General features: G+C 53.3%; 1 protein-coding gene across 1 annotated transcript in view; it reads left to right on the plus strand.

Moving 5' to 3' along the window:
* The first annotated feature begins 1,525 nt into the window (after nt 1-1,525).
* The window catches only part of ME2 (malic enzyme 2), a 40,481-nt gene continuing 18,214 nt past the window's right edge, over nt 1,526-23,792 (plus strand). Inside the window, exons 1-3 of the mRNA XM_059492218.1 lie at nt 1,526-1,648; nt 11,701-11,838; nt 23,115-23,248. Of these exons, the coding sequence (XP_059348201.1) occupies nt 11,731-11,838; nt 23,115-23,248 (242 nt within the window). The 5' untranslated portion in view covers nt 1,526-1,648; nt 11,701-11,730. The remainder of the gene's footprint in view (nt 1,649-11,700; nt 11,839-23,114; nt 23,249-23,792) is intronic.

Consider the following 23,792-nt stretch of genomic DNA (forward strand, 5'->3'; position numbering starts at 1 on the left):
ACGGTCCCCAGCGTGCTGGGGGCCACACGGCGCTCACAGCCCTGTCCCCTCATGGACCCCAGCTCCTCACAGCCCCATCCCCTCACAGATCTCCATCTTCTTATGTCTTCCAATCCCTCATGGATCCTACCCCCTCACGTTCCCCATTACCATTTCCCATGCCCTCAAGTTCCCCATTCCCCATCCCCTCACATTCCTCATCCCCTCACATTCCCCATTCCCACTGACATTGCCATTGTCATGCCCATCCCCTCCCATTCCCTATTCCCATTCCCATTCCCTCACATCCCTCATTACCATTCTCATCCCTTCCCATTTCCCATTCCCCATTCCCATCCCCTCACATTCCCCATTCCCCATTACCATTCCCATTCCCTCGCATTCCCCATTCCCCATTGCCATTGCCCTATTTCCATCCCTTCAGGTTCCCCGTTCACCTTTGGCATTACCGTCCCTATTCCCATTCCCTCAGGTTCCCGGTTCCCCATTGCCATCCCCTCACATTCCCCATTCCCCATTGCCATTCCCGTCCCCTCACGTTACCTGTTTCCCATTGCCATTCCCATTGCCTCACATTCCCTGTCCCCCACTGCCATTGCTGTTCCCATTCCCATCCCCTCACGTTCCCCGTTCCCCACTGCCATTGCCATCCCCTCATATTCCCCGTTCCCCATTGCCATCACCGTGCCCTTGCATTCCCCATTCCCTGCTGCCATTCCTGTCCCTTCGCGCTCCCCTCACATTCCCCATTCCCCATTGCCATTCCCATCCCCTCATATTCTTCATACCCCATTGCCATTGCCATTCCCGTCCCCTCACATTCCCCATTTGCCATTGCCATCCCCTCACATTCCCCATTCCCCACTGCCATTCCCATCCCCTCATGCTCCCCTCATGTTTCCTGTTCCCTTGCATTCCCTGTTCCCTATTGCCATTCCTGCTCCCTCACGTTCCCTTCATGTTCCCTGTTCCCCATTGCCATTCCCGTCCCCTCACATTCCCTGATTGCCATTGCCATTGCCATCCCCTCACGTTCCCCGTTCTCCATTGCCATTCCTGTCCCCTCACGTTCCACGTTCCCCGTTCCCCATTGCCATTGCCGTCCCCTCACGTTCCACGTTCCCTGATCCCCATTCCCATTCCCTCACGTTCCCTGTTGCCCATTCCCATTCCCATCCCCTCACGTTCCCCGTTCCCCATTGCCGTCCCCTCACGTTCCCCGTTCCCCATCGCCGTTTCCGTCCCCTCACGTTCCCCTCATGTTCCCCGTCCCTCACACTCCCATCCCCAGCCCCGCCCCTCTCCCCGCCCCCAGCTCTGATTGGCTGTCTCGCCAGTCCAATTAACCTGTGACAGATCCCACCTCGCCGTGCCTGTCCCCTTTTCCCCTCTGCCGGGGCGGGATAAAACGTTCATTGGTCAAACGGCACGGCCGCCGGCGAGCTCCCTTCCCTTCTATTGGCTTCTTGAGTTGCCAGTCACGGCCAACACCCGCCTCCCGGGGTGTCCCTCCCCGGCGCCTCGGTGTAGGCTCCAGTCAGTGGCGGGTTCTGTGGTGGACGCGGCTCCGGCGGGCGGGCGCTGTTCTCGCTCAGTAGGAACAGGTCCTCGGCCAGCATCGCTCAGCGGGCAGCAGCCGCAGGAGGAGGTAGATCCCGTTCTGGTAACAATTATACAACTGCGGCGGCGCACCACAGGCCTCTCTCTCTCTCTCTTTATAAACCCGTGTCTACGGTGCGTTCTGAGGGGCTGGAGGCCGCCCAGGCGCGGGGAGGGGATGGAGCCCGCCTGGGATGCTCCGTGTCCCCGGCCCGGCCCCGCGGGGGGTAGTGCCGAAGCAGCAGCACGGCGGTGCGAGGCCCCGCGGCTTGGCCTGCGGCGGAGGCAGCGCCGGGCCCTGCGGCAGGTGCGGAGGTGCCCGCGAGGAGCCGGGGGAAGCAGCCCCGGCTGCTCCCGTGCGTGTTTACCCCTGTCAGGACGGTGACAAATGGAGCTGCCAACCCGCCCGCCGGGAGCTGCCCGAGGCCCGGGGAGCGCCCACCCAGCGGGCCCAGCCGCTGCTGCCGCCCCCCCGCGCCGGGCCCGACCTGCCCTCAACTTCCCCGTGGCCCTGGCGAGTGAAAGTTGGGAAGGAGCGGAGCAGCTGGCGCGGCCTTGGAGCAGGAAGCGCCGCCCGGCGCTCCGGAGTCGTTGTTTGGGTTCGGCCTCCTGGCTGCTCCTTCGGCGGAGCGGCCGTGGCTGACACGCCGCCGTCGCTGGCTCCACGCTCCGCTAAAAAATACTGACTAAGGGGAGTTGTCTGAGCAGCCCGGGGTGTTGTGTCATGGCAAGAATCGCATAATTAACAGGAGAAAAAGCAAACCAAACGTACAGCACATTGATAAAGGGTTGGTGAAACAGGACAGTCTTGCAGCCAAGCAAGATCAAAACCACCAAATGCTGATTATTTGGTGTGTTTGTGTTGGTAATTCCAAAAAGTAGTGAACATCAAAGGGAGGTTTTCTATGTACCTGTAATTTACATATGGGCAAATGAAAGAGCTGGGCAGAAATGTGCAGCTCTGCAGGTGGCCCATGTGTGTGCGCAGCCAGCAGTGTCTAATGCCCTATTAGACGCTATAACATCTGTAGAAATTTAACCCGAGCCTGTATTTTAGAAGAAACTGCGTGTTACAGTCACAGGAGGGAAGTTCTGATAATCCTGTGCGGTGCCTTGTGAGTCAGCAGCTTGAGCGCAGGCAAGATGTGGAGCTTTTTGCTCTGCAAACTAAGGCAGAGGCTGTCAAAGTGCGTGGTGGCACGCCGTGGTTGAGTGAGCACTAATTGAATGCTCATCTTCACGGGTGGTGCCAGCGCCTTCCCTGCAGCTGAAGCAGCTCTGGTAGCCCGTGGTGCATGGTTCTCAGGTTCTTCTGTAGTTTAGGTGGGGTGTTTATTTTTTGAGGTTTGTAAGAGGGTGGCGGGCGTACACTTCACCTGCACTGAGCTCCCAGCAGCTCGGCTTCTCTGTGCTCAGGGCTGAGCTGCTTTCCCATGAAGAACTCCCATTTGTAAGTGCGGCAGATGTTGGGAACATCCTTGTCCACCTCTCAACCTGTATCCAAAAAAAAATCACTATCAGTGTTTCTGAGTTGAGCAGCTCCAGCAGAGGGATGTGCCAGCTCTCCAGAGCAGAGCATGGGTACCTTTCTGCTATTCCTGGAGTATTTATTAGGGGGTTCAGGATGAGGTCTTTGTCCTTACCTTTACCACCGGCAGCCCTCCTAGTTGCACAAATTAAAATAAATCAAGGATGCCAATACATCTTGTCAGACCTGGCCAAAAATACTGCTGCTGCAGTTTCCACAGTAAAAGATAATGGACTTTCTGGTGGTTAAGAATCAGAATATTTAGGTCAGTAAGTGTATAAGAATGCAGCTCTCTGATGGTGTCTGGTAAGAACTGCTACCAACCTAGACCCCAGTACCAAACAATTGAGCCCTGCTTTCTGCTCATGCTGCAAGAAGGCTGATAGTACTGTAAATTACAGTAATTGACAAGTACTCTTTTTAGGAAAGTTCTGAAATCGTTCCCATCCGAGTTCACTGAAGTGTGCTTTGTTCAGTGGATGTTTCCAGCCTCAAGTGGTGAGCTTGCTGGCTCTGCCTGAGTGCTCCACGCCTGACTTCTCTTCCTGTTGAACTGGCTGCCTCAGAATGAACGGGAAGAAAGGCAATTCCAATATGCTAAAGACCTGCTTCCAAAATAACCTGCCTGCCTCTGCCAAACACTTCATTAGTGATTTCTGCCCACGACTGCTCCTGTTAATCTGCAGATCTCAAGGTGCCTTAGAAATGCCCTTTAGAGTGGTGGCCCAGGACTTTGCTGGAGGGAGCCTGAGGTAGTTTTGCCGCTGTTTGCTGCTGGCTTTCCTCAGCAGCAGCAGCAGCATCTGGCCAGCTCAGGGAGGCAGGGGTGCCGAGCTGCTGTGCAGAGCCACGTGCTCCTTCCTCCTGGGATGCCCCTGTTCTGGAGCAAAAGCGTCTCCTTGTCCTGCTGAGGGCTGGTGGGTGCAGGGAGAGCTGCTTTCTTTAGGTGGAACTCTCCTGGGGAGACACACTTAGAGCCAGTGCTCGCCTGATGTAATAATTTTAGACTGCTTTATCATTACTGAGGTGATGAAGCCAGCTAGTGCTTGCCTGGTTTGTGTCATGCTTGGGTGGGCCAGGCTGGGCTGTTTATTAATGAAAAAAAAAAAAAAATAAAAGAGAATAGAGTGTATGGTGCATCCACTCCAGCCCTGTGGTGGTGCAGGCTCAGAAGGATGGCTGTGGGGGCACAGGAGACAGTGTCTGTTGGCTTAGAAATGGTTGAGGCCCTAAAGATTGGAAATTCTGTGGGGCCTCCATGGCCTTGAACTAATGATTTCAGCTTGTCAGTGCAAAAGAGCTCCTCAACACAGGTCAGTTTCTGTACACGAAAGACGGGCTGGAAAATCACTGACACAGGATTTTGGGAGCACTGGACGTGCATTTGTGTTTCTCCAGCCCTCAAAAACTTGACACAGGATTTTGGGAGCACTGGAGATGCATTTGTGTTTCTCCAGCCCTCAAAAACCTGACACAGGATTTTGGGAGCACTGGAGATGCATTTGTGTTTCCCCGTGCCTCAAACCTGACACAGGATTTTGGGACCACTGGAGATGCATTTGTGTTTCCCCATGCCCTCAAACCTGACACAGGATTTTGGGAGCACTGGAGATGCATTTGTCTTTCCCCAACCCTCAAACATGACACAGGATTTTGGGAGCACTGGAGATGCATTTGTGTTTCTCCACGCCTCAAACCTGACACAGGATTTTGGGAGCACTGGAGATGCATTTGTGTTTCCCCGTGCCTCAAACCTGACACAGGATTTGAGGGGCACTGGACGTGCATTTGTGTTTCCCCGTGCCTCAAACCTGACACAGGATTTTGGGAGCATTGGAGATGCATTTGTGTTTCCCCGTGCCTCAAACCTGACACAGGATTTTGGGAGCATTGGAGATGCATTTGTCTTTCCCCGTGCCTCAAACCTGACACAGGATTTTGGGAGTACTGGAGATGCATTTGTGTTTCCCCAACCCTCAAACGTGACACAGGATTTTGGGAGCACTGGACGTGCATTTGTGTTTCCCCAGGCCTCAAACCTGACACAGGATTTGAGGGGCACTGGAGATGCATTTGTGTTTCCCCAGGCCTCAAGCTGAAGGCAGGCTGCAGAGTCATGCAGCAGGAGCTGCCGTGCAGGGACAGGCACTCCTGGCACTGAGGGCAGACCCACAGGTCAGGCAGCCCGGGCACTAATTGAAGCTGGCCTTGCTTTAATTGACTCTCAGCTTCCCAACTCTCTGGCCGGCCTAATTCTGCCTTTTGAGAACGTGATGAACCTTTCCCTTAAAAGTAGGTTTTGCCATTTAACAAATCCATAATTGGAGCAGCAGAACATTTGCTCCCAGATAAGGGCGCTTGTGCATATTGGTAATTAGTTTGACCTGGGCAGATGCCTCCTGATAAGGCACAGCAGGGAGCTGTCCTCTGCTGTGCTGAAGGATTTAATCCCCTTAATTTGTGACACAGCAACTCAAAAATTCCCAGCTGTGCTGGACTCAGTCTGGAGGTGCTCCACAGTCTTGTGTAGTTCTCACCACTGTCAGGCACTGAAGGGAGAGCTGAGATCCTGGTTATGCTGACACAGGTTTGGGCAGGAATTTATTCCTCATTCAATTCTGATGTTTTCCTCCTAATTCCTCCTGACAGGACGTTGCGCATCCTCAGTCCTTTTTGTGTGTTTTCACATTGTGTCAGGTGCGGCTCTTTCCCCCAGTTCTCATCCCTTCCCCACGGAGCCGCTGCCAGGGCTGGAGCCTCTCTGCTCTGGAGCCAGCCTGGCCCAGCTGGGGCTGTTCAGCTGCACCAGAGAAGCTCCAGGGACACCTCAGAGCCCCTGCCAGGGCCTCCAGGGGCTCCAGGAGAGCTGCACAGCCCCTGGGGACAAGGCAGGCAGGGACAGCACCCAGGCAATGGCTCCCACTGCCAGAGGGCAGGCACAGATTTTGGCACATTGGGAATTAGGAATGGCTGGCTGGGAGGGTGGGCAGGCCCTGGCCCAGGGTGCCCAGAGCAGCTGTGGCTGCCCCTGGATCCCTGGCAGTGCCCCAGGCCAGGCTGGATGGGGCTGGGAGCAGCCTGGGACAGTGGGAGGTGTCCCTGCCATGGCAGGGGTGGCACTGGATGGGCTTTGAGGTCTCTTCCCACCCAAACCACTGTGGGATTCTCTGTCAGCCTCTACTGCCAAAATGATCTCTCCTGTTTTTATGGTTTAACTGCCACCCTCTGAGGCCTGGCCTCTCTCCTACAAACCCATCACAAGCCATGTTAAAGCCTCCCCAGACAGCAGCACAGTCCAGCCCTTCCATCTCCTTGAAACCAGGTGGTGGCTTGGGGACCTTTTGGGGACCTTTCCCCAGCCGTGTTCCTGTGGCTCCCCAGCAGACGTGAGCCACAGGGCGTGAGGCTCCGTGTCCCTGTGTGCTTCCCCAGGGAGCAGGGGACCAGGCTGGTGGCCAGCAGGGCTGGGTGGGTCACAGAGGGCCACGGCCATGCGGGCAGAGCTGCTGGCAGCCCTGCACAGCAATAGGGACGGGCACGGGAGAGGGTTTCCTGCTTTGTGGGGCCAGGGCAGGCCATGTTAGGGTGGGTTTGGGAGGCAAGCCCTGGCTGAACCACATTCAAAAGTCTGTGACAAAAGGAGTTGGATGAGATATACAGCATGGGAGAGGAAATAAACAAGGAACAATGAAAAGAGCAGGGCAGGGAGAGCTCAGAGCTGAGTGGCCAGTCAGGTTTTGTGATGGATATAAATTAACTGGGATCATATCTCTTGGATCTAAACAGAGGGCTCGGTGGAAAATGAAACTTGATTCTCCCCTTTTATGAATCCAGATACTTCCATCAAGAGAATAATTTTAGGTGCTGGTGTGACACCTCGGAGAGGAGCAAGTCTCCTCTCTCACACGTCAGGGAAGACAACAAGATTTGTATCGCCTCTGAAAAGCTTTTCCCACTCTGCCTCGTTGATTAGAGTTAATTGATCAAGTTCGGGTGAATCTGGGCCACAATCTTGTTTGGTTCTTAAATGCTCATTAATTGCAACAAAGTAATTTAAATTTATATAGAGTTTGGTAGGGTGTGGTGCCTGTCCTAGCTTTTAATTCCCTGTTTAAGGTGTTTGCCGGTGGCAGGTTGACGCGGCGGTGGCACCAGGCCGATGGGACTCTGGGATGGGCGTTGCTGCGGCACTGGAGTCACAGAGCCGTTTGGGGCTCCCTGCCACAAAGGGGAGATGGACCTGCAGCCGTGGGGCGACGGCAAGTGAGCATCCAGAACTGAAACCAGCTAGAACTGAATCTGGTGATCCTAAGGGCAGCACAATTAATGTGCTTTGCAGCTCAGAGTTAATTTCCCGAGTCTGATCCTGATTTCCCGAGCGAGGGCTCGCTCCACCACCAGCAGGTTTGGGGAGGAATGCGCTCGTCGGAGGCTACATTTGTTTGTGCTGCTGGCAGGGCTTCCTCCCCTGCCTCCTGTCCCACTCCACACAGCAAATTTACGGTCTTTACCCCAAAACAAACCAACACAGGGGGTTTGAGTGCAGTTTTGTCGTTCACAGGCCTCAACAAACAAGTGAAGGTTGAGGGGAAGGGATGGTTCTGCATGCAGAGCAGCTTCCCTCTACACTTGGTAGTGGGTAGAAGAGAAACTTTGATAAAAAATATTAAATGTTTGTGTATTTTTTTAATGCTTGGAGAGATTTTCAAGAAAATCCTCAGATTGTGACTTGTAAGACCAGTCTGCCATCTTAAAAGCTGATTATGTGCGAATTTGATTAGAGCAGGTCTTCTAAAGTATTCAGGCGATATTTAAGATAATGAAGTTTTGTTCTTTAATTCAATTTTGTCTCCCATCTGGAAGAAATCAAAAATGCAAGCCATGCATAATTTCATTCCTTAAAAATATCTCATGTGCAGTTTCACTGTCCCTGCCTGCCTGGGCTGTGTGTAGCTGGGCTGGGGGTGACAGGTCCCCTTTCCTGGTCCCCTCGCTGTGTCACCACACAGACCCTGGTCCTGGGGAGGTCCTGCCCTGCTTCCATTGTCTCTCTGGCTCAGCGAAATAATCTTTGGGATTCCAGAGATCTCCACTGCACATTCCCTGCTGATCCCGCCATATATGAGCACGTGATAAACGGTAATTTCTTCTTCAAAGAGCGTGTGATCAATAACGGAGTAAAATGAGTTCAAGAGTTGCTAACGCCTGTCAGGATTAGAACTTGAGTTATACTAACACTTAATTCTTTTAGGGGAACATCCTTTACTTTAAAGGATATAGTCTCTCTGAAAATAAACTTTTTTAAAACTATTTTTAAAGTTTGGAATTGTAAAAATCTAAGCCTGGAATCCACAGATCAGTGGAGTTCTTGGCCATGTTAATTCCACATGTAGTTGTAGCAGGGTTTCAATATGCTGACAGACACGGTTTCTCTCCAGGCCAGGAGATCTCGTTGTTGGAGAGCTCCGGAGGCTCTCCGTGGGGATTTTGTGGCTGACCTGCCCAGGCTGTGCTGTCCTGGCTGGCATTTGGGCCAGTGCCGGTTCCACAGGTCACCAGGGACAGCTGAACTCCCTGCTGGCATTTCTGCGCTGCCGGGGGGATCCCTGCGTCCCTGCACTCTGTGCTCTCAGCACTCCAAGCCCTTCCTTCCCTTCCGTCCTCCTGGCACTTTTGGGCTGTTCCTTCATGGTGTTAAAAGGGGTCTCACGCTGCAGGTGCTTCCCCGTGGCAGCAGGAGCCCGCTGTGTGTGTGTGTGGGCTCTGTGTGTGCCCGAGTGCTGCCTTTGGGTGTGTGTGGGCTCTGTGTGTGCCCGAGTGCTGCCTTTGGGTGTGTGTGGGCTCTGTGTGTGCCCGAGTGCTGCCTTTGGGTGTGTGTGGGCTCTGTGTGTGCCCGAGTGCTGCCTTTGGGTGTGTGTGGGCTCTGTGTGTGCCCGAGTGCTGCCTTTGGGTGTGTGTGGGCTCTGTGTGTGCCTCAGCGCTGCCTTTGGGTGTGTGTGGGCTCTGTGTGTGCCCGAGTGCTGCCTTTGGGTGTGTGTGGGCTCTGTGTGTGCCTCAGTGCTGCCTTTGGGTGTGTGTGGGCTCTGTGTGTGCCCGAGTGCTGCCTTTGGGTGTGTGTGTGGGCTCTGTGTGTGCCTCAGTGCTGCCTTTGGGTGTGTGTGGGCTCTGTGTGTGCCCGAGTGCTGCCTTTGGGTGTGTGTGGGCTCTGTGTGTGCCTCAGCGCTGCCTTTGGGTGTGTGTGGGCTCTGTGTGTGCCTCAGTGCTGCTGTGTGTGTGTGGGCTCTGTGTGTGCCTCAGTGCTGCCTTTGGGTGTGTGTGGGCTCTGTGTGTGCCCGAGTGCTGCCTTTGGGTGTGTGTGGGCTCTGTGTGTGCCTCAGTGCTGCCTTTGGGTGTGTGTGGGCTCTGTGTGTGCCTCAGTGCTGCCTTTGGGTGTGTGTGGGCTCTGTGTGTGCCTCAGTGCTGCCTTTGGGTGTGTGTGGGCTCTGTGTGTGCCTCAGTGCTGCTGTGGGTGTGTGTGGGCTCTGTGTGTGCCTCAGTGCTGCCTTTGGGTGTGTGTGGGCTCTGTGTGTGCCTCAGTGCTGCCTTTGGGTGTGTGTGGGCTCTGTGTGTGCCTCAGTGCTGCTGTGGGTGTGTGTGGGCTCTGTGTGTGCCTCAGTGCTGCTGTGGGTGTGTGTGGGCTCTGTGTGTGCCCGAGTGCTGCCTTTGGGTGTGTGTGGGCTCTGTGTGTGCCCGAGTGCTGCCTTTGGGTGTGTGTGTGGGCTCTGTGTGTGCCCGAGTGCTGCCTTTGGGTGTGTGTGGGCTCTGTGGGTGCCTCAGTGCTGCCTTTGGGTGTGTGTGGGCTCTGTGTGTGCCTCAGTGCTGCTGTGGGTGTGTGTGGGCTCTGTGTGTGCCTCAGTGCTGCCTTTGGGTGTGTGTGGGCTCTGTGTGTGCCTCAGTGCTGCTGTGGGTGTGTGTGGGCTCTGTGTGTGCCTCAGTGCTGCTGTGGGTGTGTGTGGGCTCTGTGTGTGCCCGAGTGCTGCCTTTGGGTGTGTGTGGGCTCTGTGTGTGCCCAAGTGCTGCCTTTGGGTGTGTGTGGGGGCTCTGTGTGTGCCTCAGTGCTGCCTTTGGGTGTGTGTGGGCTCTGTGTGTGCCTCAGTGCTGCCTTTGGGTGTGTGTGGGCTCTGTGTGTGCCTCAGTGCTGCCTTTGGGTGTGTGTGGGCTCTGTGTGTGCCTCAGCGCTGCCTTTGGGTGTGTGTGGGCTCTGTGTGTGCCCGAGTGCTGCCTTTGGGTGTGTGTGGGCTCTGTGTGTGCCCGAGTGCTGCCTTTGGGTGTGTGTGGGCTCTGTGTGTGCCCGAGTGCTGCCTTTGGGTGTGTGTGGGCTCTGTGTGTGCCTCAGCGCTGCCTTTGGGTGTGTGTGGGCTCTGTGTGTGCCCGAGTGCTGCCTTTGGGTGTGTGTGGGCTCTGTGTGTGCCTCAGTGCTGCCTTTGGGTGTGTGTGGGCTCTGTGTGTGCCCGAGTGCTGCCTTTGGGTGTGTGTGGGCTCTGTGTGTGCCCGAGTGCTGCCTTTGGGTGTGTGTGGGCTCTGTGTGTGCCTCAGCGCTGCCTTTGGGTGTGTGTGGGCTCTGTGTGTGCCTCAGTGCTGCCTTTGGGTGTGTGTGGGCTCTGTGTGTGCCTCAGTGCTGCTGTGGGTGTGTGTGGGCTCTGTGTGTGCCCGAGTGCTGCCTTTGGGTGTGTGTGGGCTCTGTGTGTGCCCGAGTGCTGCCTTTGGGTGTGTGTGGGCTCTGTGTGTGCCTCAGTGCTGCTGTGGGTGTGTGTGGGCTCTGTGTGTGCCCAAGTGCTGCCTTTGGGTGTGTGTGGGCTCTGTGTGTGCCCAAGTGCTGCCTTTGGGTGTGTGTGGGCTCTGTGTGTGCCTCAGCGCTGCCTTTGGGTGTGTGTGGGCTCTGTGTGTGCCTCAGCGCTGCCTTTGGGTGTGTGTGGGCTCTGTGTGTGCCCGAGTGCTGCCTTTGGGTGTGTGTGGGGGCTCTGTGTGTGCCTCAGTGCTGCCTTTGGGTGTGTGTGGGCTCTGTGTGTGCCTCAGTGCTGCCTTTGGGTGTGTGTGGGCTCTGTGTGTGCCTCAGTGCTGCTGTGGGTGTGTGTGGGCTCTGTGTGTGCCTCAGTGCTGCCTTTGGGTGTGTGTGGGCTCTGTGTGTGCCTCAGTGCTGCCTTTGGGTGTGTGTGTGGGCTCTGTGTGTGCCTCAGCGCTGCCTTTGGGTGTGTGTGGGCTCTGTGTGTGCCTCAGTGCTGCCTTTGGGTGTGTGTGGGCTCTGTGTGTGCCTCAGTGCTGCTGTGGGTGTGTGTGGGCTCTGTGTGTGCCTCAGCGCTGCCTTTGGGTGTGTGTGGGCTCTGTGTGTGCCCGAGTGCTGCCTTTGGGTGTGTGTGGGCTCTGTGTGTGCCCGAGTGCTGCCTTTGGGTGTGTGTGGGCTCTGTGTGTGCCTCAGTGCTGCTGTGGGTGTGTGTGGGCTCTGTGGGTGCCTCAGCGCTGCCTTTGCCCACTGTGGGTGTGTGGGGGGCTCTGTTGGCTCTGTGGGTGCCTCAGTGCTGCCCTTGCCTCTCCAGGTGCTCCAGAGGAGGAGGAGGAGGAGGAGGATGCTGTCCCGACTGCGCGTGGCCGCGGCGCCCTGCGCGATGGCGTGGCGCAGCCTGCACACCAAGGAGAAGGGCAAGCCGCTCATGCTCAACCCGCGCACCAACAAGGTGGGTCCGTGTCCTGTCTGTCTGTCTGTCTCACCTGTGTCTGCTGACGGTCCTGTGTCCCCTGTGCTCTGACACAGCCAGAGCGGAGCGGCAAGGCTGGCAGCAGCTCCTGCCCCTGCCAGCCTGGCTCTGTCCTCACTGCCACTGCTGCCCTGGGCACATGAGTGGCTGCTGAGCCCAGGGAGAGCTTTAGCAGGGAGAGGAGGGACTGACCTGAGAGTGTGCAAGAGTTAGCTCTGAATTCACTAACCGCAGGAAGTGAATTCTAGCCCGTGCTCTGACACAGCCTCTCTGTCCTAGCCCGTGCTCTGACACAGCCAGAGCGGGGCGGCGAGGCAGGCAGCAGCTCCTGCCCTGGCTGCTCCGGCCAGCCCGGCCCTGTCCTCACTGCCACTGCTGCACACAAGGGGCTGCTGAGCCCACAGGAGGATCTTACCTGAGAGTTTGCAAGAGTTAACTCTGAATTCATTAACCATTGGAAGTGTTAGCCTCTCTGTCCTAGCCCTGGCCCATTCCTGGGACACCGAGAGCTAGGGCTGAGCCACATCACCTAGGAAATATCCCTCTGCAGAGTCCGAAAGAGCATCTAAAAATAAACCTTGATGGGAGCTGACTGGGAGGTACAGGTATCACATTAATTCTGTGCTTTTAGGCAGACTTCTAAGAAAGTAGCATTTTATTCCCTTCACAAAACTGTTCCTGTTTGCACAAGTCTATCCTCAAGCTCTTTCTTTTTTTCCCCACTGGAGTTGTAGTGGCCTTCAGGAATCTTGCAGCCATTAATGTGTAAATTAAAACTGGTAAGAAATCAGGTGAGGTGGCTGGTCCAAGGTGTCTGAAGTGGTCAAGAAAGGTGGCAGGTCTGCCTGAATCTGACATTTGTCCTATCTCTACTCAGGGCATTTCCTGAGCAGAGCTGGTTATTTTACCCTTCCCTTTCTGCCCTGGACAGCAGAGTGCAAGATGCCTCAATCCTGCATGAATCCAGGCTGCCTAGAGAGGGACAGAGAGCTGTGGAAGGTGGAGACTGGCTGACTGCAAAACTGAAGTTGAGATTGCTGTGTCAGGGAAAGAGAAAAGAGTAGATTGGTGTGATTTGTCAAGATCAGATTGTCTTGAGACTTTCTGAGCTCTGGAGACTTTGACACGGCCATGGAAATTACTTCAACCCCTGTAAGCTTTTCCAAATGCTGATTATGCAATAGTATTCTGAAACAAGAACAATAAGTCATTTCTTACTGTTTTTCTAGTGGTAATATCCTTCCATTTTTTTAACCCTGGAATTCTCAGCTGGACTGAGCACAATGCAATTTTTTTTGAGGAGTAGAAGGGAGTAGGGAGCTTCTGGTTAATGGCAATTGATTTTGTGAATATTTTAATGCCTCCAAGAAATTACACTGGTGAGAGGGAACCCCATTCTGCATTAGTTTGTCTCTGCTGTGTCAGCCTGTCCTTCCTGCTGACGCCTGTTGGAATGGATCAGAAAGCTCACTGAGTGCTACTGCTGGATGCAGTATCTGTATGGAAATGCATTTTGGATATTCAGCAAAGATATAAATGATTTATTAAACACACCGAGTACTTTACCCCTTGTGCCTCACTTGTGTATAGATAGATATATTATCTATGTACAGAAACAGATAAAGGGTGTTATTTCTTGCTGTGAGCTTGTTGAGGTTATCATGCTTTACTTGATTAGATTTAATTTTTACATCCTCTATCAACCCTGCAGAACGTTTGGCCTCCCCTAAGGCACGTGTCCCTAAAACAAGAGCTGCAGAAGGACAGCATCAGGGGCAGGAGCCAGCCCTCACCCTTGTGCAAACTTATCTGTTGCTCTTTGCCACTGGAGCAGGTTTTTCTCTTACAATTGCTTTTCTTTTCTTGCCAGTCCTTAGCTGTGTGTGTTTCCTTTCTTGCCCACCCTGAGCTGTGTGTTGGGCTCTGTGTGTGTTTCCTTTCTTGCCCACCCTGAGCTGTGTGTTGAGCTGTGTGTGTTTCCTTTCTTGCCCACCTTCAGCTGTATGTTGAGCTGTGTGTTGGGCTCTGTGTGTTTCCTTTCTTGCCCACCCTGAGCTGTGTGTTGGGCTCTGTGTGTTTCCTTTCTTGCCCACCCTGAGCTGTGTGTTGGGCTGTGTGTTGGGCTCTGTGTGTTTCCTTTCTTGCCCACCCTGAGCTGTGTGTTGGGCTCTGTGTGTTTCCTTTCTTGCCCACCCTGAGCTGTGTGTTGGGCTCTGTGCGTTTCCTTTCTTGCCCACCCTGAGCTGTGTGTTGGGCTGTGTGTTGAGCTGTGTGTGTTTCGTTTCTTGCCCACCCTGAGCTGTGTGTTGGGCTCTGTGTGTTTCCTTTCTTGCCCACCCTGAGCTGTGTGTTGAGCTGTGTGTGTTTCCTTTCTTGCCCACCTTCAGCTGTATGTTGAGCTGTGTGTTGGGCTCTGTGTGTTTCCTTTCTTGCCCACCCTGAGCTGTGTGTTGGGCTCTGTGTGTTTCCTTTCTTGCCCACCCTGAGCTGTGTGTTGGGCTCTGTGTGTTTCCTTTCTTGCCCACCCTGAGCTGTGTGTTGGGCTCTGTGTGTTTCCTTTCTTGCCCACCCTGAGCTGTGTGTTGGGCTCTGTGTGTTTCCTTTCTTGCCCACCCTGAGCTGTGTGTTGGGCTGTGTGTGTTTCCTTTCTTGCCCACCCTGAGCTGTGTGTTGGGCTGTGTGTTGAGCTGTGTGTGTTTCGTTTCTTGCCCACCCTGAGCTGTGTGTTGGGCTCTGTGTGTTTCGTTTCTTGCCCACCCTGAGCTGTGTGTTGGGCTCTGTGTGTTTCCTTTCTTGCCCACCCTGAGCTGTGTGTTGCAGGTGGATGCGCAGCCACCCCAGCTGGTTTGGTTTTGGTGTTTGAAGGGCAGATTGGAGGTGTTCGTTGCCAGGGTGGCTCAAAGAGGCAGTGAGCAGCATCTCTGGGCCAGCAGCGGCTGTGGCACGCTCCTGCATCAGAGCCCTGTGCTGTGTGGCTGCTGCTCCCCGACAGGGTTTCCAGTGCAGTTAATTGGCTCCAGCATATTCAGTTCTGCTGGGGGTCCCTGCTGTGCCCAGGCAGCATTTCCAGCTTGCTGTGAGGACAATCTCCGTGGTTTAGTGCTGGCAATTAAATCATTACTGATATGGTGCAGGGCTTCAGATGGGGCAGGGCTTGTTCTTCCATGCTCTGCCACGTGGAGTGCCGTCAGAGTGTTCCTGTCTCCACTGGAAATACATGACCTGTAATGTTATCTGCGTGTTTGTTTTCTGTGCCTCGCAGAAAATTTGTCACCGCATAGTTGGCGACACTTTCTGTACTTCAGTTGGTTATTTCGGTTGGTTATTTTGGTGAAGAAGGGTGATGGTATTTTGTACTGTGGGTCCCATTACCCAGTTTTCCGTGACTCTTCCTCGGGATTGTTAGGTTATCACAGAATCCCTGGGGTAGGAAAAGCCCTCCCAGCCATCGAGTCCAGCCTGTCACCTGATCCCCACCTTGTCACCCAGCCCAGAGCACTCAGTGCCACGTCCAGGCCCTCCTTGCACACCTCCAGGGATGGGCACTCCAACCCTCCCTGGGCAGTTCCAGTTCCTGACCTCCCTTTCCATGGGGAAATTCCTGATGGTGTCCAAAAACTCCTCCTGCACCGACAGTGCCTCTCACAATTCTGACTTCAGCAGGTACCTTTAGGATTTATATATGCATATAATTGTGGGCATGTGTCTGCCTGGAATGGCAATAGATATGTACATGAAAATGCATGATAAATATTAAAGAAACATTCACTGGTGGCAGGTTAATAATCCCAGACTGATCCTGAGGAATTTTACCAGTTTCTTATCTTTCATGCAGGTGGTCATCTTCTCATATGTTGTATTTTGCTCACAGTTTCATCTGTGTTCATTCACAGCTTTTTCAGCCCAATTTGTTTTCGTGCATGGCTTCCAGAATACTTCCAGAAACTGTAATAAATTTCCCTTTGCATAAGGAGACGATTTTTTTAGCAAACTTGTAAACATCACATCACTGACTTGTAGGAAATACCCTAACATTTCCAATTCAGAATAAAAAATAAATAGAAAAAAACTCAGCCAAAGTCAAAGCTATTTTGACAAAATAAAAGGGATAGCACAAGAGAGTGTAAACAAAGGATTGTATGAGCTTGAAGATGTAAAAGCAGATGCTCCCTTGCACTGCCCTTTCTCACCGTGCTGGTTTGACACATTTAATTTATTTTAATACATTTTAGATTTAATACATTTTACATTTTATCCAGCTGTGTTGAGCAGCCAGGGTATGGAATACGCAGTGCCCCTGTGCCTTCCTGGAGAAGCCAGGACGAACAGGATGTGGGGAGGGAATGCAGATGGTGATGGTTGCTAAGAAGTGCAGTGCTATCAGTACATCGCTGTCAGTTTGTGATCGGTGAGGGGGAAAGACCCCAGAAGGCAGGAAAATGACAGAAACTGAGCACACGCCCCCAGCCCAAAAGTCCCACTGCAGGTCTGTGTCCTGCCCAGGTGGTTTGGATACAGAGGGGCTGCACGCACCTGCAGGTTTTATCAGCTCCCCTGAGATGTGTGTGCTTTCAGGAGGAGCTCCACCCGGGCACACGGAGCTGTTTAATCTGTAACCAGGTGCCAAAGGTGGTGGGAGGATATCCAGCCTCATTTACCTCGGCCCAGGTGTTGTGCTGGGCTGGGGGATGGAGGAAGGGCACTGCCTGGGGGTGTTACACCATTGTGGGATCAATGGCCCTGAGGAGAGCCGGAGCAGCTCTCCACATCTGCTCAGCTGGAAAAGCAGCAGTTAAAGAGATGTCCCCAGGGATGCCATTGCAATCGCAGTGCTCAGGACTTGCAGTGGGCAGCTCTGCCGCCATGTCCATGAAAACGTACCCTGGAGGGGCTGGGCCACTTCCTTGGCAGGGCGTGGAGCCTGTCTGCTCCTGGCTTTCCCCTCTCCCGCACGGGAGTGCTTCCAGCTGCCCCAGCAGCTGTGGGCTGGCTCAGCGTGGGTCATCAGCCAGCCCACAGTGGGGGCTGTTCTGCCGTGCAGAGGGGTCCAGGAGCTGGGGCCACCTTTGCCTAGGGAGAGAGGCGGTGGGAAAAGGCTTGGAGATGCCATGGGATCCGGGCTGTGTCACTGTGCATTGCCTGGTGGCACCTGTGCCTGGAGATGCCATGGGATCTGGGCTGTGTCACTGTGCATTGCCTGGTGGCACCTGTGCCTGGAGATGCCATGGGATCCGGGCTGTGTCACTGTGCATTGCCTGGTGGCACCTGTGCCTGGAGATGCCATGGGATCCAGGCTGTGTCACTGTGCATTGCCTGGTGGCACCTGTGCCTGGAGATGCCATGGGATCTGCGCTGTGTCACTGTGCATTGCCTGGTGGCACCTGTGCCTGGAGATGCCATGGGATCTGGGCTGTGTCACTGTGCATTGCCTGGTGGCACCTGTGCCTGGAGATGCCATGGGATCTGGGCTGTGTCACAGGGCATTGCCTGGTGGCACCTGTGCCTGGAGATGCCATGGGATCTGCGCTGTGTCACTGTGCATTGCCTGGTGGCACCTGTGCCTGGAGATGCCATGGGATCTGGGCTGTGTCACTGTGCATTGCCTGGTGGCAGCTGTGCCTGGAGATGCCATGGGATCTGCACTGTGTCACTGTGCATTGCCTGGTGGCACCTGTGCCTGGAGATGCCATGGGATCTGCACTGTGTCACTGTGCATTGCCTGGTGGCAGCTGTGCCTGGAGATGCCATGGGATCTGCACTGTGTCACTGTGCATTGCCTGGTGGCACCTGTGCCTGGAGATGCCATGGGATCTGCACTGTGTCACTGTGCATTGCCTGGTGGCACCTGTGCCTGGAGATGCCATGGGATCCGGGCTGTGTCACAGGGCATTGCCTGGTGGCACCTGTGCCTGGAGATGCCATGGGATCCGGGCTGTGTCACTGTGCATTGCCTGGTGGCACCTGTGCCTGGAGATGCCATGGGATCTGGGCTGTGTCACTGTGCATTGCCTGGTGGCAGCTGTGCCTGGAGATGCCATGGGATCCGGGCTGTGTCCCTGTGTGTTGCCCTGCTGTGCCAGACACACCCACCGGCGTACAGACTGCTGCTCTGGGAGAACAAAGGGAGAGAATCCAGTTTAAAAATGAAGGAGGAAAGAAATCAGGAGAGGTTTTCTGTTCTCATAAACTTTTATTCTCTGCTAGAGATAGTAAAGACACCTTTGATTCTTATACAATGAACTTTATGAATGAACTTTATTAATTTCCACTGAAGGCATCTTGTGCAATAGTGAACTTTGTGTTTAGCCCAAGGGAGCAAAGTCAAGGGAAGCAGCCCACAATCCAACATAAAATCTGCTTTGTTTTCAAGATGTTTATGATGCTGCTTCAAAGGCTGGGCTCCCTGCTGAATCTGTTCAAACAATTAGTAGGAGTTACAAGGAAAGCATTTTTTAAATCTCGTGAATAACTAATTTTCCAAGCAGTGGCGTGTTTGGATATAAACTGTATGTACATCTTTGTCAGGATCCCTGGATGGGGTTTTTGCTGTATATGAGGGCATTTATGGTTGGTTAAAAGTACACTCTCATAGATGTGGCTGCAAGACTGCAGGCGGGGAAGACTTACCACCACTACTACTTATCTGCTTGGAAACCCCTCAGAATTACTTACTCAGTGGTGCTATAAAAATCCTGCTTGCAGCATCCAGGCTGCTCCAGGCAAGGCACGCAGCTGGCATTTGTGTGTGCTGGTATTTATAGCAGCAGGGGCTTTGTGTGATGGAGCCCGGTTGCTGCGAAGTCCCAGTGCCAGAGTTTGTGGATTGAAGTTCATGGTGGCTCAGCGTGAGCTTGTCTTAACTAAAATAGCATCAACGTTTCACTCCAGTAGCATTTTTCACTCCCCCTCCCAGCAGAAGGTTGTTTTCGTGGCAGTGAATTTGTCCGTGGAGTGTTAATTAATTAATCTGTGGGCTTTGAGGAGTGCTGGCCTCCCTCCTGGATGCGCTCCCTGCTTCGTCTGTGCTGGCCTGGGGACGACCCCTGCTTGTCCTGAGCTGAGAAGGGGATTAAGGAGGCTGATGGCAGTGAAAGTCAGCACGCAGCACCTGGGGAGAGGACACCAGCCTGCAAACAGCGATCCTGCTGCTTACACCCAGACTGTGGGAGTGCTTAAGCTCTTAATCCCGGGGAAAGCTGGGTGAGCTTGGGCCTTAGGTGTGGGTTCCTGTGTGCCTTTGAGCAGTCGGTGCCAGCTGCGTGGGCTGAGACATCTCCCTCGTATCCTTGGCTCTGGATGTGCTTCCTGATCCCCTGTGCCCCTGATCTTTTGGGGCTGGCTGTGCCCCTGATCCCCTGTGCCCCTGATCCCGTGGCTCTGGCTGTGCCCCTGATCCCCTGTGCTCCCTGTGCCCCTGGCTCTGGCTGTGCCCCTGATCCCCTGTACCCCCTGTGCCCCTGATCCCCTGTGCCCCTGATCCCGTGGCTCTGGCTGTGCCCCTGATCCCCTGTACCCCCTGTGCCCTTGATCTTTTAGGGCTGGCTGTGCCCCTGATCTCCTGTACCCCCTGATCTTTTGGGGCTGGCTGTGCCCCCTGATCTCCTGGCTCTGGCTCTGCCCCCTGATCCCCTGGGCTGTGCCCCTGATCCCCTGTACCCCCTGATCTTTTGGGGCTGGCTGTGCCCCTGATCCCCTGGCTCTGGCTGTGCCCCTGATCCTCTGGGCTGTGCCCCCTGATCCTCTGGGCTGTGCCCCTGATCCCTGGCTCTGGCTGTGCCCCTGATCCCCTGGGCTGTGCCCCCTGATCCCCTGGGCTGTGCCCCTGATCCCCTGGCTCTGGGTGTGCCCCCTGATCCCCTGGGCTGTGCCCCTGATCTTCTGGCTCTGGGTGTGCCCCCTGATCCCCTGGGCTGTGCCCCTGATCCCCTGGGCTGTGCCCCCTGATCCCCTGGGCTGTGCCCCTGATCTTCTGGCTCTGGCTGTGCCCCCTGGTCCCCTGAGCTGTGCCCCCTGATCCCCTGGCTCTGGGCTGTGCCCCCTGATCCCCTGGGCTGTGCCCCTGATCCCTGGCTCTGGCTGTGCCCCTGATCCCTGGCTCTGGGCTGTGCCCCCTGATCCCCTGGGCTGTGCCCCTGATCCCTGGCTCTGGCTCTGCCCCCTGATCCCCTGGGCTGTGCCCCTGATCTTCTGGCTCTGGGTGTGCCCCTGATCCCCTGGGCTGTGCCCCTGATCTTCTGGCTCTGGGTGTGCCCCCTGATCCCCTGGGCTGTGCCCCTGATCCCTGGCTCTGGCTGTGCCCCCTGATCCTCTGGGCTGTGCCCCCTGATCCCCTGGGCTGTGCCCCTGATCCCTGGCTCTGGCTCTGCCCCTGATCCCCTGGGCTGTGCCCCCTGATCCCCTGGGCTGTGCCCCTGATCCCTGGCTCTGGCTGTGCCCCCTGATCCCCTGGGCTGTGCCCCTGATCTTCTGGCTCTGGCTGTGCCCCCTGATCTTTTGGGGCTGGCTGGAAGTTTGCTGGGTGTTTGATACTGCAGCTCCATCCTGGGAGATGCTGCAGGGCAATCCCAAATCCACATCCAAATCCAAGTCCAAAACAAGCTCATGGTCATGGACAAAAATACTGCAAGTGTTAGAAGGACTCAGGGGTTTTATCTCACTGCTCTGGACTAAACTTGTTCTTATGCATTTGGAGCAAGGGCTGATTTTCTGTGTGAAGGCTGATGTCATTCTGATTCCTGATTTAGGCCTAGGCAGAAATTAAAGCCTCTTTCAGCATGGTAAGATGTAATTGTCATGTAAATCAACAGCTGAAAGTACTTAGTGTCACTTAAAAATTCATCCTGTTTGATGTTATTGTAACTCCAGAGACATTGCACAGCTAGATCCCTGTAGACAGGAAAGAGTGAGAATAAACTGAATAAAGATGGGTCTCTGTTCTGCTTGGAGCTAAGCTCAGGGCTGCCGGGCGTTATTGGGGGCCCAGGTGTTGTAAGGACACGGGTTCCCCTCTGCAGGGAAGTGGGAAAAGCCACGTTGTGGTGTCATGGTAATAGCAGAGATTGTAACTTTGGTAGGTGTGGTTTTTGAGGACTTGAGGCTTTCTGCAGGGGAGGATGTCGGTTTGGTAGTGAGGTGTTTCTCTGGGGTCGCAGTGAGATGTCAGTGCAGCCAGGGTGGCTCCACTGAGGGACCCTGGCCTTCCCCAGGCTGCAAACCCCAGTGGCCTTGCTGGCCAGAGACTGAACTTCTTCTTCCCTTCCTCTTCTTCTTCCTCTAAGCACTGTAAATATTTTGGCACCGTTTGTGTTTCTGTGCTGTCTAGAGTAAAAGTCAACATGCTACAAATGTTTGCCAGCCCCGCTGGGCCTTGGGGCCCGAGCCACCGGCACTGCCAGCAGTTTGTGTGGGAAAGGGCTGCTTTTGGGGGCATTTAACTGCTCTTAAAGGCATTAAACTGCTGATGGCAGCAAGCCAGGGCTGTCGAGGAAAGGGGAAGATAGCTGAGAGGAGTTTGTGTGGAGCTTGCATTTCTGCTCGCAGAGAATAAATATTTCTTGCGAAGGATGCAGAAGGGGAACTAATCCTTTGCAACACAGGAAAAACCTCTGTGGCACCCAGAGTGTGATTCTGTGGGTTCTTCTCTCGTGTCAGCTTCTCTCTGTTTACATGCTTGTGTTCTTTGTGGAAATGTTGGGTTGTTCAGATCAGTGTTTGGAAAAAAATACCACTGAAGTGGCTAAAGCTGCACCCCACCAAAAATAAACAACCAAACAAAAATTAGAAATCAAAATTAGAAATCAAAAAACCAGCAGCAATGTTAAAAACTTAAAGAATGAACTGTCAACTGAAATGTATTTGTATTTAGTATTGGAAGAATACTGAAGAATAACAGTTAGACTGGGAAAGAAAACAGTGGTTTGTAAGTGACTCCTGACTACTTGTGGAAAAGCTCTACTGTTCTAGTAGTGAAGGGTTAAATTGAAATCAGTATTTAGTGTCAAATCTATTGCATGAAAGGTTGGCAGACATGAAAATAAATACAGAGAAAAACAGATTCATTTTACGGGTAAATTCTTGATATTTTCTGCAAGAGGGCAAAACACTGAAGGTTTTGCGTTTGTGTTGTTGTTTTTTCTTGCTTTCTAGCTCTTCAAGTATTTTATTACTGTAGAGCATAGTGTAGAATCAGTACAGAAGAGCAGGTGGATTGCTTTGGTCAATGTAGTCAAAACAACCAATATTAAATATGACCTAAACAGGAAAGAGAAAAATAATGTAAAAATAGTAATTATTTAACGATAGGGGTTTTTTTTCTCTAAGGAGTTTTGTTTAGAAACTATTTGGCTATGATGAATTACACTATAACTGGACTATTTTTAGAAATTTTTGTTAATGGGTATGGGTTCTACAGACACCTGTGAAGAGTCTGTTCTCATATAAGCAGAGGTGAAAATATTTGTATTCTAATCTGAATTAATGCCTTTACTGTCAAGGGAAAAGTACTGATTTTTATTTCTTGTCAGTTGAGGAGCTGAACACGGATGATCTTTGTGGGTCCCCTCCACAAGGATCGTCTGATTCTCTGACCTTTCTGAGGGCAGGAGGAATTTGGAGTGTGATTACAAGGCATAAACCTTAGAAAGCTTTTTTTTTTTTTTTTTTTTTTTTTAGCTTGGCAGTTAGAATCTGAAGGTTGAGAAACGGTTCAAATTAGTATTTAAATAGCAATAAATTTAAACTCTGACCACTCTCCCGAATGGAGAAGAGGGGGAGGTTTTTGCAGGTGACATTTGTCTTCTAATTTGCTACCAATGAGGGTTTTGGTAGCAGACAAATGGATTAGATCCATCCCTAAGTGAAAATGAAGTATTTGGGTTGGACTGTGATCTTAACAGGAGCATTAGGGCAATTCAGTGACTTTGGCATCAGGCTGTGTTACTGAGAAAAGCAGCAAATGGAGCAATTGAGATAAAAATCTGAGCTGCGGGTACTGTGTGTGGCTGTAGGGACCAGCCTGGGTGACAGTGGAACAATTGCAAAAGCAGCTGTTATTTCACTTTTAAGCCCTTTGCAGCGGCACCTGTGTGCTGCTCTGCAGCTCCAGCGAGGACAGTCAGGTGTGGCAAGGTGTGGGCAGGGTGGGTGGAGAGGAGTGGCCCAAGGGTGAGGAGAGCCCCAGGAGGGGCAAACAGCGCAGGGTGCAGTGCCAGGGCTCCTGGGCAGCGAGTGATGGTTGTGCTCGCCTCTCCTTTCAGGGCATGGCCTTCACCCTGCACGAGCGGCAGATGCTGGGCCTGCAGGGACTCCTGCCTCCCAAGATAGAGACACAGGACATCCAGGCCCTGCGCTTCCACAAGAACTTGGCTAAAATGACTGACCCCCTGGAGAAGTAAGCGCTGTGTCCCGCGGTGCGAGCGAGCGGGAGCATCGGGGCTGGAAATGAGATGGAAATGGGAAAGTACTGTCTGGGGGTAACCAAACTTTCCAGTGCCTCCGCTGGGGTTTCAGTTCTTGGGTGTTGCTTTCGCTTGGGCACAGGTGTTGCTTTCATTTGCTTTCGTCCCGCAGCCAAATGAGGTTGGGAAGCTTTTTTTATTTTATCTTTTTTTTTTTTAATATTCCATGTTCATAAAGCAGCAAAAGAGAGCGTGTGAAAATCAGTAACAAAGCTGCAAACCTGCCTGCAGCCTGTCACACGTATTTCTGTGATGTGTAAGATGGAGTGGCAGGTGGTTAGAGCACAGCAGGTGGCATTCTGCCCAGTAAAAATGTGTGATAATGAAGGTAAACTGAGCGTTTGAGATACCAAAAACAGTGTTTAACATACGCAGTAGTTACTGCTAAAAGGGAACTACGAGAGTAGAATTTTAAGTCTCATAATGTGTATTTTTTAATGTATTTTATTACTTAACACATTGGTTTGGTGAACTGCA

Source organism: Ammospiza nelsoni, chromosome Z (genome assembly GCF_027579445.1).
Source record: "Ammospiza nelsoni isolate bAmmNel1 chromosome Z, bAmmNel1.pri, whole genome shotgun sequence".
In the NCBI taxonomy this organism is placed as follows: Eukaryota; Metazoa; Chordata; class Aves; order Passeriformes; family Passerellidae; genus Ammospiza; species Ammospiza nelsoni.